General features: G+C 45.6%; 1 protein-coding gene across 2 annotated transcripts; it reads right to left on the bottom strand.

Moving 5' to 3' along the window:
* Positions 1-1,721: 1,721 nt before the first annotated feature.
* Positions 1,722-9,713, bottom strand: VGLL2 (vestigial like family member 2). 2 transcript variants are annotated; one of them, XM_024248847.3, is made up of 4 exons: positions 9,427-9,713; positions 6,785-7,094; positions 4,200-4,721; positions 1,722-2,832 (listed from the first exon to the last, which is right to left on the bottom strand). In XM_024248847.3, the coding sequence occupies exons 1-4, from the start codon at positions 9,505-9,507 to the stop codon at positions 2,792-2,794; spliced, it is 954 nt and encodes a 317-aa protein (XP_024104615.1). In that variant the 5' UTR covers positions 9,508-9,713; the 3' UTR covers positions 1,722-2,791. The 2 variants fall into 2 exon arrangements, with proteins under 2 accessions (XP_024104615.1, XP_009240462.1); XM_009242187.3 differs by lacking the exon at positions 4,200-4,721.
* Between the last annotated feature and the right edge of the window lie 4,736 nt (positions 9,714-14,449).

Raw genomic sequence — 14,449 nt, 5'->3', positions numbered from 1 at the left:
AATCAGAACCTTGTGGGTGGGAAAATGTTCCCTGTGGGTTCTGATCACAGATCTTGTGAGTGTTAATGCAGGTGGGGTACAGGTAAACAACTTCTTCCAGTGGGGAAGATGTGGAGATGTCCAGCAGAGAATGCACTGCCATGCTTTCTTCAACAGTATATTTAGTAGCAAATTCTGAAAAGCGCGCTGGGACTTAATGCATTTTATTTACACTTGTATATACTAGGGATTCATGCCAGTGGAACATGGATTAAAACAATCCACAGAGAAGTCCAAAGTTAATTTTAGTTATTGCTTCAATGTCCAAACCTCAGGCTAACTCTTACACAGCTTGATTAGGTTGGGTGTGAAGAATTTCAGAGTGGTGAAGCCTGTTAAATACTGAAGTGAATAAGAGAAGCAATAATAATTCCCTCCTGGAGAAGAATAGAGAGCTGTACCTGACTGGTCTAAGTAGTGTCATTTGATAGAGTTTGGACAATGTCCTATGACAGTTCCTTTGAGACTTGGGATTCTGTAAGTTCTACCAAAGCACCATCAATCTGTGCTTCTCTGAGTTTTTTCCTTTCTTTATGCGTCTATTATGGAGAAAAAAAGCCCAACGTTGAAGAGCAAAGAGACAAATCAGAACTGGACAAGCAGTCATGCAGCGACTAACAGTGCAGCCCTGCACGGGGGCTACCTGGGTTTGCAGCCTGACTCTGCCACTGAAGAGCTTCATGACTGGGCAAATAATTTCTCCTCTGTGTGCCTGAGTTTTCTAATAGGTAAGAAGGAGAACATCATAATAAATAGCATACAGAATTGTTGTGAGGTTTAAATGAGTTAATCTATAGAGATCAGTGCCCAGTACGTGATAAACAATTAACATTAGTTATGATTATGATTATTGTTATCACATGTGATGCACATAATCATAGCGTACCTTCCATCAGAGTGCAAATCATATTCCTGGAATGATCATATGTACTTCACAGGTAGCCAAATGACAGAAAGAGGGTATGGGGAACTCTGCCAAGCTCATGCTGTGAGTTAGATCCCTTAACTGCTTCCAATTCTTGAGACTTATCCAAGATAAATTATATTTGCCTCTCATGTTATAATGAAGGTCAAGATTTGAACTAATATTCTTATGCGTTAACAAGGTACAAGGGCAATCTGAGCAGCACACAAAATCTCTCTACCGGGCACTTTTGTGAAAGAACAGAAATAACTTTGGTATCAAGAGGAAACAAGGGGAAAAACTACCTGTTTCTTTCTTAAAAATCTTTTTTGCCTAGTGAGAGATTTGGTTTCTTCGCCTAGCTTATTAAAATATAAAATAGCCAATATTTCAAAAACACTTTTAACTGATGACTCTACTGTCTTGAGTCTAGAATTAAACATGTAACAATAAATCTTTTCTGGAAAATAATAAATCTGTATCAGGTAGTGCTTTTTGTACCATCTTTGCTTCTAACTTCTGAATGCTAACAGGCAAGCCCTTGGCCTCTGTAGGGCTAACTTCTCATTCTCCAAGGTTGATTTGAGATGGAAACAGCCAACAGATTCATAGCACAGCAAATAAGGTGGAAACACAGCAAGATCTATCTATCTATTTATCTATATCTATCTATCTCTATATATGTAATATTACTGACATCAAATCATACTACTGTATTTTATTCTACTAGAAAAAAACTAAGTTATTTATTTTCTTTTTATGAAACGACACAGTGAGCTCATAGTAAATAGACATCTTTAATGTTCGTCTCTTCTTCCTTATCACCTTCAGCTTTGCCCACGCACAGACCCTTTCCCCTGTCCCAACACTAAAGTGACCAAATCACAACCAGAGAGACTGAGAAAAAAATTTGAGGTAATGGAGACTTCATGTACATTTCTTCCCCTTGTGGTGATTCCTAGTTCTTCTCCATGGAGACAGTTGGGGTCTCTCCTTGCTTTTTACATCCAGAGGATACAGGGACAGAATTCGTGGGAGAGAAGGCAGAGAAGGGTTTCTTCTTTCATCGTAAAATGTTCCTTGTAAAAAATATGATATATATGCATACATATATATATAATATATCCAGTGCAATTGCAATTGTTCTGCCAAATACTGAGAAGTGCCACCTTGGCTGATGTATTTCTGGAGTTTTAAACAGTTGTCTAACAACAGCTGCATTTTAGTAAGACTTGGGCAGGTGGCTCCAGATAAGCCACTTGCCACTCATATTCAGGCTGAGGCTTCCATGTTCACAGTCCAAAGGAAAAAAAGTGTATCTTTGCGTCTGGAGTGGGCATCGTAGGGAACGGATGGGCAGGAAGGGATCTGGAGGCTGAGAGGTGAGGAAGAAGGAATTGACTTCTCTTTACTTCTCTACCACAGTCTTAGATGCAAGTACACATACAATTTAAAATCTGACAGTAGTAGTGCTATAATCACATTACCTAACAAAATAATTCACATCAGCATAAAAAATATTCACACCAAAAAGTTTCATTTTCTTTCCCCCGTTCCAAGAAAGCTTATGATATCATATCACCTGACTCAGCAATCTCACCACAGATATTTCCAGTGATTCGGCCAAAAGTCATTAAACATAACTCAGTCTTTGGATTTGCTCTTTCAGCAGCAGGACTTATTTTTAGATGAATTTCTGTAGTTGTGGTTTTTGGTTTTCCCAACACACTGAGAAGTCTGAAGTCTCTGCCTTCCCCCATGTCCTCATCCACGGAGTGAGAGGCACAGATGCTGAGCCTCCAAGGCTGGTCAGAAGGGAAGGGGAAGGGGAAACCCTGGGTCAGCAGATCAGCTCAGAAGGGATGCACCACAGAGGGAATAACGACGAGCTGCAAACCAAGATCAGAAGCTGTTACAAACCCACTCCATTTCAGCTCTGAGTGCCATCAATTGCACTATGCAGAGACCTACAGGGAAGAAGGTGGGCGGTCTAAAACCAGTACACATCCTTGCTTTTGTCCTGAGGCTGCAAACCTGAAAATAGAGAGAAGACAAAAGAGAGAGGAGGTGGAGAGGGAGGGAGAGGGAGAGAGAGAAGAAGAAGAAGAAGAAAAGAAGAAGAAGAAGGAGGAGGAGGAGGAGAAAAAAGAAGAAGAGGAGGAGGAAGAGAAACGGAGGGAGAAAGAAGGAATGGGGGAGGGAAGGCACAAGATATTTAAGGAAAGAAGGACAAAACACCACTGTTTTATTGCGGAAGTCACAGACTTCACCTAAAGTTGGGGGCGGGGTGGGGAGGGGGGCGGTGACTGAAAGTAAAAGCAAAGCAAACAGAAAAGTCAAATCACTTGAGGAAAGGGGCAGTGGGCAGACTATAAAGCCAGTGATTGCACTTATTATATAACTATTTCTTTCATTTGCCCTAAAAATAAGAAAAGAAGGCAAAAAAGCAAGCCCTCATTAGACTATACGTTTCAAATACTTTAAGCCAAAGACTTAGGATTGTCATTTTAAAATATTCTTTAAGATTTACATTTTTAAGAGATCTATTTTATTTGGCAATTAACTTGATACCAGAATCACATTTTTCTTTCCTTACAACTGTCACTAGGTGACAAGATCCCCCAAGCCACAGAAGATTTTAAATTGTACTCTCAGCAGCTACTCTAGATCAGTGCTGTCTAATAGAAATACAATGGGAGCCATAAGCATAATTCTAAATATTCTAGTAGCCACAATTGGAAAAAAAGTAAAACGAAACATGAAAATTAATTTTTATAATCTATATGCAATGTGTTGAAAATATTTCAACATGTAATCAATATAAAAGTATTAACGAGATGAAGCTTACATTCTTTTTCTGCACAAAGGTTTGGAAATCCAGTGTGTATTATACACTGACAGCACATCTTAATTCGGCCTCACCACGTGCCAAGTGCTCAGTAGACCCATGTGGCTAGCGGCTACAGTATTGAACAGCGCAGAGCTAGAACTTTTCCACTAAATTTTATAATTATTATTATTATTTTAAAAGTCCTCTGTAACATTTACCAGCCAGGTTAGGGTAGGGTCCTACTTTCTCATCCCGCCTACACGCATGGCACAGGGCCATCTATCAGTGGAAACACGACCGTGGCATGCAGATCCTTGGGTCACAGAATTCAAGGTCTCCAAGGAGGATTAAGGGGTCTAGGCACAGCCCAGGGTCGGGTACGGGGCCAAGGGGCTCCGCGGAGACCCAACTTCTTCCTCTGCTTACCTGAGTCCACGCTGAGGCCCAGACCCTGGGCCACGTCCCCCGCGGGGCTCGCGAAGGGTCCCCCGGGCCCGGCCCACGCGGCGCCCGCCGGCTCGCCTTTGCCGGAGAGCTCGCAGGGAGGGCTGCCGGGCGCGGGCGCCGGGGCGGGTGCGAGGCGGGCCGGGCGCCCCGAGGCGGCTGGCATCAGCAGCGGCCCATAGCGCGGGTCGAAGTGCGGCGCGTAGACTTCGTGCACGGCGGCGGGGCGCGGGTAGGGGGCGGCCTGGGCGCCGAGGGCGCCGCCCAGGGCGTAGGGGTGATGCGGGTGCGCGTGGTGCGGGTGCGCGTGGTGCCAGGGCTCGGTGGCGCCCTGGTGCAGGTGGCCATGCAGCGCGGCGGGCGAGTAGGGGTCGGCGGCGGCGAAGGGCAGCTCCGAGTGCGCGGTGGCCAGAGGGCTGCCCAGCGGCGGGGGCACTGGCGCCTGGTACGCGCTGTTCCAGAAGGAGGCGGGGAAGCTGCGCTGGCTCATCGGGAAGGAGCAGTCTGTAGGCCGCGGAGGCGGAGTGGAGGAAAGGAAAAGAGGTGCGTGTCACTGCGACTGGACTCAGCGCCGACCTGCACGCCCCGCCCGAGAGACGAAGGCGCCGGGCGGGCATAGGGCTGGCTAGCCATGGCCGGGGGCTGATGGGCAGCCCCCGCCTCTGCAGCGGCGTTTTTCTAAGGGGGCTGCAACCTGTGAAAACGAGGTGGGGGAACTGCAAAATGGGGGCTTCTGGGAACCCCCTGAGAAGGAGGCCTGCTTCCTCCCATTTCGCAGCCGCGTCCTTAGTGCGGAAACCAAGTGGCGGGGAGAGTAGTAAGAGCGGAGAGACTCCCTCCCCGACTCAAGTCCTTGAAGCTCAAGGAGCTTCCCGCGACTCAGCGCAGACAGGGTCTCCCTTTCCTAGCCTTAACCTCTCCTCAAGCTAACGATACCTCTTGCCACTCTTGGTCGGCCGCCTAGTGATCTCACTGCCCCCTCTCGCGTTTCAGCCTTCTTGCTCCAGAAAATGTGCCCCCCCCACCACCTAACGTCTCTGACAGACTGAAAGTCCATCGACATATTTTGAAGTCTTGCTATTATTAGTTTTCTTTCTAGAAACCTTCTTTCAAATATTTTTCTCCAAGAACTCAAGCAAAAGAGTAAACTAGTCGCATTAAAGGGCAGCTCTATTATTTGCACAGAAGGACACGAATAGACAGGTCTTTTATCCTAAGTTTTCATTAACTTTTTATATCAAAGCGAGGACGCCAGGGACAATAATAATTATTACTATTGTCAGTGTCACTGTTGGTTCCTAGCCCGTGATAGCATTTTAAGAGAACACCGTTTAGATAAAATTTGTTGCTATTAGTAAGAAGGGAGAGAAAGACAGATACTTAATTCATGGAGCCTTTATGGAACACCTCCTCCTCGGTGGAAGGCCATCTGCACGATAAACTAGAGAATTTTAAATGATTTGAAAATGCATTCTAAGTGGTGAAGAGTCTTCCTGTTAAACACATTTAGGCAGAGAATAAAAAGAATGTTCTGTATTTAAAATGAATGTTTTTTGGATCTTGTCTAAGGGCAAGACTTATGCAAACTGCCAGCGTCTCTTAAGGGAAAAAAAGGGGGTGAAGGTTGTAATTTCCCTCCCAAAGACAAATGAAAATTTGTTTTCGTTTTTACAACAAAGTTCCCCTTTCTCAGCTTGGTACACATCAAATACAGCTTAGTGAGCCAAGTTTACTTAATGGTTCCCCCACCTTTGTCTTGTTGGTAATAAAGGGAAGTTGAGATTTCAGAATAGAAGGGAGATTTAGTTGAGTTGTCCAACAAATAATTGTCCTAGGGTAGAAAAAAGCAGTGCTTCGTGGGGGAAGGTAGAAAAATAAAAACGGGATGTGTTTTGGGAAAACTCTTAGAGGTGTTTTGGCTGTATCTAAATTTTTGTTTCTTTGTTATTTTACTTGCTATTGAGACGCTTCTGCTTCAAGATTTCTCCAGTAATTGCAGCCTGGTGAAAGGCAAAGGTAGGTTTTAGGAGACATTCTCAAGCAGGTTTTGCTTGCATAGAACTCTAGAACTGTTTCCTCTGGGAAAATGTTTGCAAATTGGGAAAGTGCTCTTTAAGTCCTTGGCGATGAAGCTCCTTCACTCACTGGTTTGGGCGGGTGCTGGAAACCTCACATTTTTGACAGCATATTTGCATCCATTTTCTTCTTGGAGTCTTACAGCCTTCTCTGGGGTTAGGAAGGTAATGTTATTCTACTTTAAGAGAGCAGTAAATAGAGTGACCTCAAAGAGGTTAAGAGACTTGCCCAAGGTTATATTGCTAGGAAGTGGGGGAACCAACACACAAACCTAGGTCTTCCAATTCCAAGGACAGTGTTTTTTCCAAGGAGTTTTTTCTTATACCAATGCCCTTTACCCCTGCGTTTTTCTTACCCTTTCCAAATGCTCCTCTGCGCACCTTCTCTGACACCTAATACTCTTTTCAGCTGCATGTTTTTAGGCTCCTGTAGGTGAATCCCAGGCTGAGAGGACCCTCTATGGGTCCTTCCCAGCAGGGCCCTATACTCACCTCGCCAGGGCCCAGAGCTCCTTGGTGCTTTGCTGCTGGTACAGCTAGGAGAGTAGCTGCTGGGTTGGCTCAGGGCCCTGCTGAAATGTTCATCCACCACAGAGCTGATGTCCCCCTGGAAATAAGTGAAGAGGACGCAGCGGGAGTTGATGTACTCTGCCTCTGGTGGGCGCTCTTTCTCTGGGCTGCCTTCTTCCTCTTTTATACTGGCTGGGGTTTGGCTGGAAAATGAGGAGCTGCCGCTGCCACTGCTGCTGGGGCTGGCATTGCACTCCTGCGCTTCCTGCATTTTGGAGTAATAGGCTAGTTTCTGTTCAGAGAGAGAAAGAACAGAGATATCAATTTCAAAAGCGATGGCAAATTCGGTTCAGACTGATTCCCTCATCCTAATCTCTAAGGTATTTATGGGGAAACTGGCATATGGGCTTAAGCCTTGTGCTGTTAGCATAAAACTAGCAATAGCGGGGCAACATAGTTAGCAGGCCTCCCAGCCTGCACCCAAGCAAGGGCGGGCTTCCTTAAAGGAAGATTGCTGTCCTTGGTCCCTCTGACTCCTGGAAAATTTCTCCTAAAATGTCTGGGTGAAAGTCTCAGGAGACACCTAAGCAGCTAGGTTTGGAGCTGAGTTTGACCTCATAGCTGGGCTCAGGGCAGATATATTTTTAAAATCAGACTCCAAGAGTAAAGGGCACCCAAGTCCAGTTAGAGCCTGACTGTTCCCTGCCTGAGAATCCAGGGCAGAAGCACAGGATACAGGATAAACATCTCCTGATGAAATGGCGGGGGGGGGCAACCTCCTACCCCTACAAAATCCACTCCCTGCAACTAGGAATGTGTGAAGGAAAGCAACCAGGAATGTAAAGGAAGAAATGCCACAGAAAGTTTGAAATAATTACATTTAGTAATGAATTGTGTGGGGTAAAAATCTGGGGTAACATGACTGGGGAAATACGGATCATTTTAATAAATGCAAGTTGATATTTGTTTGATTACCCCTACATCAGTTTTTAAACAGATCTTCTCTTTAATAAGGAAAGACCAGTGGATTACGAGTATTTCCACCCCCATCATCTCCACACACATTGAGGAAATGATAAAAAGGAGCAGACAGAAGACAGTTAAGATCCTGGCTGTGAGGTGGGGTAAATCGGCATGTCTGATAGTGATTTTAAAAAGCAAGTGCAGCTTCTGCGAACGTTTTCTTAGAAATGAGCAATGGACTGAATGAAGTGTTAAAGCGTTCCGCAGGCAGAGATGGCCTTGAAGAGGCGGCCCGAGTCACACAAAAATGAACAGAGATTTTCATGCAATAGATTGGTTCAGGGTCTGGGAGGAGAAAGGGCCAGTCAGAAAACCAATCCACCTCTCTCCTCTTTGCCTGCCATAGTCCCACCCTGGGAAGAAGTACATTTCATAAGATGGAGCCAAAAGGTTTGAATTATTTGGGGCCAAAACGATGTAAGATTTAGCAATATCACCACTTCCTAAATGCCAGTTCCCTACAATGAGGAACTCTGGTGATTCTTAAAATTAACACTGAGGCAAAACAAACTGCAAGTTGTGAAGTTTAAAAGAGAAGAGGAGGTAAGAAAACAAAAAGTGAACCCTATCCGGTCCATCATTAATTCATTAGGAAATTTCCGAATAGACATTCTAAATTTGCAGACAAAATTAGCAAAAGCATCCACTGGGGCATTGGGGTGTATTTCAATTTCCCCAAAGCAGGTGACCAAGCTCTCACTTTCCAACCTGGAGGGACCCCTACGGCCTCCCAGGTGTATGATTTCATTCTTTTCCTGCGCTACTGTCCTCAGTTTCTGCCACCTCAGCTGAGGAAATGGAAGGAAAATGGTTCAAACAGACGCAGCCTGAAGACAAGAGAAATTGGCAGAATTAAATGGAACTTGAAGAGTTTGCAGAACCCGGGTTTAGTGGTCTTCTTAAAGTGTTTGTTGGAAGCAGGGCTTCCCCATTCACCTACTCAGGCTGGAGAAAGTCAAAGTATTGTCTATCAAGCTCGCCTCTGCCAGGGCAGTCGCACTCCGGATAATGCTCCCAGAACTTCGCAAAGGAAAAAATTATAAAACTGCGCGGTGCTCTTTGAAACGAATTCGCTGGATCTGGAATTAATTGCCCTGGTCGCCAGAGAATTGAAACGGAAGAAATTATTCCTGAGATAAACTTGGAGGGATGAGAACACCGGCCCTTACATCTCAGAAAGAGGCTGGCCTTTGCTTTTGGTTTTGTTGTTACTCTCACCATTGGGACCAAAGTTTGGTTTTCCCTGCGTCAGCTTTGTCTGCATTTCCTGGTACCTGCACCTGGCTTGGAAGAATCTGGAGTCCGACAGACACTAAGAAGAAAATCCAGCCCGTGCCATCTTCCTCTGATTATTCCAGGGAAGACCTAGGCTCACATTAGCAGGGCTTAGCTGCTTCCCGAGAGCAAACAGGCGAGCTAAAGGGGTTAGCTAATTGCACTACCAACTGGGGGCGGCTCCGGCAATCCCTGCATCCCGGCTGCGCCCGTCCTGGTCGGACGCCCAAGACGTGCGGAGGCGCAGCAGACGTTGGCGAACAGGCCGTGCCGCCGCAAGCGGGGGGCGCGCACTCCTTCCCAAAGTCCCCAGAGGAGACACGTACCTGGTGGTAGGGGGTGTAGGCGGCTGCGAAGTAGGGCTGCGGAGGACCATAGACTTGGTACATAACATCCAGACAGCTCATGACTCTCCGCGGCGGAGACGGTTAAGTGTTTTTTCATTAACTCTCCTTCCCCGGAGCTCAGGGGTGCTGCATGGGCGGCGCTTGGACCCGCGCTCCGGAGTCATCAGGCGACGCGAGGCCAGCGCGCTCCGCGGCTCGGAATCCCGCTGGCTTGCTACCTTCCCACTCCTGCGATTTTACTCCCGACCGCGCTCCAGGGCAGAAGCGCCTGAGCTCCCGCTAGTGGGCATTTAAAGCCCACGCCCGGCGGGCGTGCTGACGCCACTCTGGGGCTGCGGAGCGGGAGGGGGCGGTGGGGGGCGGGGACCGGGGGGCCAATGGGGAGCGAGGGACGCCTGCTGGAGGGGCAGCGAGTGTGTTTCCCGGGGCCCCCCTCTGACAAGCATGCGGCTAAGGGTGCGGGAGACTATGCGGTTCCCAGCGGATCCGAGGCTTCGCACCGCGAGTGGGAATCTCCCAGGACAAAATAGGAGAGAGAGAAAGAGAGAGAGAGAAGGAGGCGGGGACGAAGGGATCCGGGCTCATACACGCAGAGAAAGAAAGTTGGAGAAAGGTCTCTTAGGAAAGCCCTTGTCTCCTGTGGTAGTTGAGTGGGTGCTTCCAGAAGTGCCGAGGAGGGGCAAATTCTCTGCTTTCGGTTCCTGATGATGTGTGGGGAGGACGGTGCTGTCCCTAGGAATCCCCTAGGGAGTCCGGGTCGTGGCAGACAGGATGTGGGAGTCCGGGTACCCCTCCAGGGCGCGGAGGAGCTCCCTCTGCGGGGAAATGGCAGTGGCCGAAACCTGTAACCGCTGTCCTCTAATCCACTTCCTTTCGCTCCCTCTAACCTGGTCCTCCCGCCCCCTGTCCCACACCGCAATTCTGCTCTCTTGGGCCGTGCCCTTCTGCCCCTCTAAAGTTCGATCCTGCTCTTTTCTCTTTGATGTTCTCCACCGGAACCCATTAGCTTAGCATAGATCGCGCCCGCCTCCGGCTGCTCCCGGTGTGAGCTGCTTTCGAGGAGTCTAGGAGGCTTTACCCAGCCTCGGATGTCTGGCTTTTCGTGCTGGGGTCTCTTTGGCCGGGGTCCTTTAAAGTTTTGGCAACTTTGGGGACAAGGACTCGTTGGCGCTAAGAAGAAGCATACTAGGACCCGTACATAGAGAGGTCTTTTGCTGCCTATTCAGCCGGTAATACCAGCTGCGATGGTATGTTTCATTTTGGAGAGCTGGAAGTATATGCACTCCAACTATAAAACCTTCACCCCTTTCTCTCTCCGGCCCTCCCTGAGAGGTCTGCTGGCTTCGCCCTCCTTTCTGCGACCCTACCCATCCTTCTCAAGCATACCCCCCACCAAGCCCTCTGGAAAGGGGGTGTAACAGTGGAGTCTTCAGTTCTATAAGTTTAGGAATGCATTGAGACAAGGCTATCTCCATGGCTGGGTCAGGTGGTCAGGCGCATTACGGGAATAGAGGCGGGCCAGACTTGGGGGACCAAGGGAACAGGTTGGGAGCATTAAGGGTCTAGACTCAAGAAAGAGGCAGCATGGATTTCAAACCCTAGTTATTCCCCAGCTTAAATACAACAGAAAGTCTTTATAGAGTCTCAGGCTATAAGACTGTGAATAAATGAACCCTTGAAGATCTATTTGTGTTTTAAAAGTGAGTATTTTAAGCCAAATTGTTTTAGGGTTGCAGTTTTGGTTTTGCCCAATTTATAGATGGGAAATGGCTGCGTGTCTCCAAATGCTTGTAACTGGTGAGCCATCTCGAGCGATTCGACAATTTCCTTAATTAACTACAATGTAATCTATGTAAAGTTTTGTAATCAATGAAAAGTTAAAATAAAGACACTCTTCTAGTACATTTCCATGCAAGCCTCTTTTTAGGGGCCAAGCTGCCTCTTGGATGAACTCCGCCAGCTTCTGGAGCTTCTGATTATCCAGGCGCAAGGGTGAAGCAGAACATCCATCCCACCTCCACCCCAATGCGCCCTCCCTAGGCGTTTCTGAAGATAGGTACAACTGCCTATCAGCATTTTCTTTGGGGCAAGAGAGGAAACCCTCATCCGAAGAGCCACAGTGCGCTCTTCTGTGTGCGGGAGATGGGGAGTTCAGGTCCGAGTCTCGCTGGCCGCTGCTGCGCACCGTTTCTGCTGGGTCGGCTCCACCTAGGCCCACAGGAGTACAGGTGTCAACGCAACCATCGCGCCAGGGACGCCGCGCGGCGGGTGGGTGCGGCCCCGGAGGGTCCCGTCCCCCACTTTCGCGCAAATCCCGCAGTCCTTCCTTGGACACAGAGGTTCCGCTTTGGGCATCTCTGGGCGTGAACATCGGTGGCTGAAGCCCGCTCCTTTTCGAGCAGCCTGGGCTTGGCAGTGTTGTGCAGCGGGAATGGGAGTTGGTGGGTGGGAAGCGGCGGGATAGAAGCTCCACTAGCATGTCCAACCAATGCATGGAGACCATGCTCTTGTCCTTGCTCACCTTCCAGTAGCTACCTCCTATTTCCTGTACCCGGTCACTTTGATATTTTTAAATTTTACTATGGCTATAGTACTAGAAGACCTTTATTATTTTTTTTTTCAATTTCCAGAGAAAATCATGACAACCTCTCCAAGTCCAACAACGCCCAGCAGAAAGTTATTTTCGAAAAGGATTACAGGAAGAACGATTTTGCATATCTTAGACGAAGAAATTGAAGAGAACATTATTCTAGTTGCCTAAGGCTGCTTTACATTCACATTGCTCAATCTCCTCTTACTTGAAACAATTTAAAAAATCTCACTGAAACTAAGAGAGGGTATGGACTGCACAGGAGTTCGAAGGAACACAAGGAATTGGGTCAGTGAGCATCAATCTAGAATTTAGGAAGGAAACCATTTTATTCCCCCTAAATCCACAGTGAAGGAAGAAAAACAAACATCCCAGAGTTTTAAAACACGTCCCAAAGATTGGAGAAGTTTCGTCTTTTCTCTATGTCTGAAAGTTGTCATTTACGGGAGGGTGGTACTTCTCAATCGCATGAGATTGCCTCTTGTTTCTACGCTGAAGTGGAAAGTAAAACAGCTAAATTTGATCCCCTTTACTCTCCCAGCCATTCAAACCACCAGCACGTTAACAAGGTTGAAGAAGTTAGATTTTGATTCAGTCTTGGGAATGGGCTACAGGTTGAGAAAATTCTCTTTCCTTCCCTCTGGAGTCCTCTTCCTCAAGAAGAGACTGAAAAACAAACAGATGTCCCTGAATTTGGGCCCCAAGCCCCCAGTGAGATAAACTGTTCCCAGTTGCATGGAGTTGGCTTTTAACTCCTTAATTGGGCAGAGGGAGTATCAAAGCTTCTCTTTGAAAATAATTTCACTTTATGATCGATTAATGGCAATTTATTGAACTGCTAGGAAAGAGCTATATGAAAGTAAATTCCACCAAAATTTCTTTTTAATATCCTAGTTCTATTCTGCAATTCTAACAATATCTATACCGTGAAAATACAGACACCTTTAGTCTTGAAGTTAATAAGTGAAATTAAATTACTTTAGCACGAGTGAATGTTTCAAGATAGCAGCTCAATGAAATACCTGTTTTCTCTTCAGAAACGTTTACCTCTCACTTTCATAAACTAGCTGATTTCATTATCTCTGAATCTATCTGTTACTTGTGTCATCTTATTCTGAAAACCTCAAAGACACTGCTTAGCAAGGATACATGAATAGAACTGATTTGGAGAACTGACTTGCAGCCAGCCAGGCCCTTCGTTGCCAGTGGTTTATTTAAATCATGAGTTGGCATTTCATGTTGCCTTATTCTGCCAACCAAAGGGGATAAACACAATGGTAACCTCATAGATTTTCCCCCACAAACTCATTTTTTCATGTTTTACTGTGTTTGGATTTGGGAGAGTAGCTGAGAAGATTTTGTGGATTCAAGCTGTTAACAATATTAGTTAAAAACATTTCTGTAAAAGCTGGGGTTTTCAGGCATGATCTGTTAGTTAGGAATAATACTCTAGTAATGGACTGAATGGTGATTTAATTTTAAAGAAAAAAAGGGGGAAATAGAGAAATCCATACATCCTGAAACCTCACTAAAAAGCTAAGTGGGGAGGAATTACAGTGTGACTTAGTGAAAAAAAATAAGTAAAAGATGGTTCAGTTATTTTCATACAAACTTTGAATAGCTCTTAACAGTGCTTCCAGGTAAAAATCTTCTATAGTAAGTTCAAATGAATAAAGTTACTTTTATTGACATATAGATGATTATTAAAAGAATGTTGAACTTTTCCTTCTTTACATATTTAAAACCCTATTTTTATGTTATGTACACGTCAACTTTAGCTTTGGTGAAATAATTACAATCTTTTGAATTTAGTTTATCTTGTATTCACGTTAACCTTTGTGCCTATTTCTAAGACTGGGGAATATAACTAAAGCCGTATTCATCTTTTAGAAATGAGTTCTTTTTAATGAGTCTCTATGAAATGGTTAAAGATAAGATTATACAAATTCAATTCATATAACCCAATCCTTTAATAATGGTAACATACAAATAGCAAAAAAGGGACACTTAAAATAGATGTGTGTCAAATGTTTTGCCTTGTTATATTTTCACGAGAGAAAAAATTAGAAGGAAATTTACACATTACATAAGATATACTTGGACATGTGTAGCTAAGTCTGAGAGCACATATCAATTATTTTTTAATAGAGAGAAATTGCCTTTCATCTCTGCTTTGCCTGGAAAAGTAACTCTAATTGCTTATAATTTCTGATGCTATCATTTGCTTTTCTTTAAAGACACACAGTTTGGAGAAAGCCTCATAACTAACATATTTGTGAAACTACTTTTGTAAGATATAGGGATATAGAGGAATTTACAGATTCAGAAAGTGGAAGCAGACTAAAGGATTTAAACTGTTGACTTAGATATTTGACAGTGTTGGTGTTGATCCATTCTCAAACTTCTGTTTAT

The sequence above is a fragment of the Pongo abelii genome, chromosome 5 (genome assembly GCF_028885655.2).
Source record: "Pongo abelii isolate AG06213 chromosome 5, NHGRI_mPonAbe1-v2.0_pri, whole genome shotgun sequence".
NCBI classification, from domain to species: Eukaryota; Metazoa; Chordata; class Mammalia; order Primates; family Hominidae; genus Pongo; species Pongo abelii.
The sequence above is the reverse complement of the archived record's forward strand: the minus strand, read 5'-3'. Positions and strand labels throughout refer to the sequence as shown.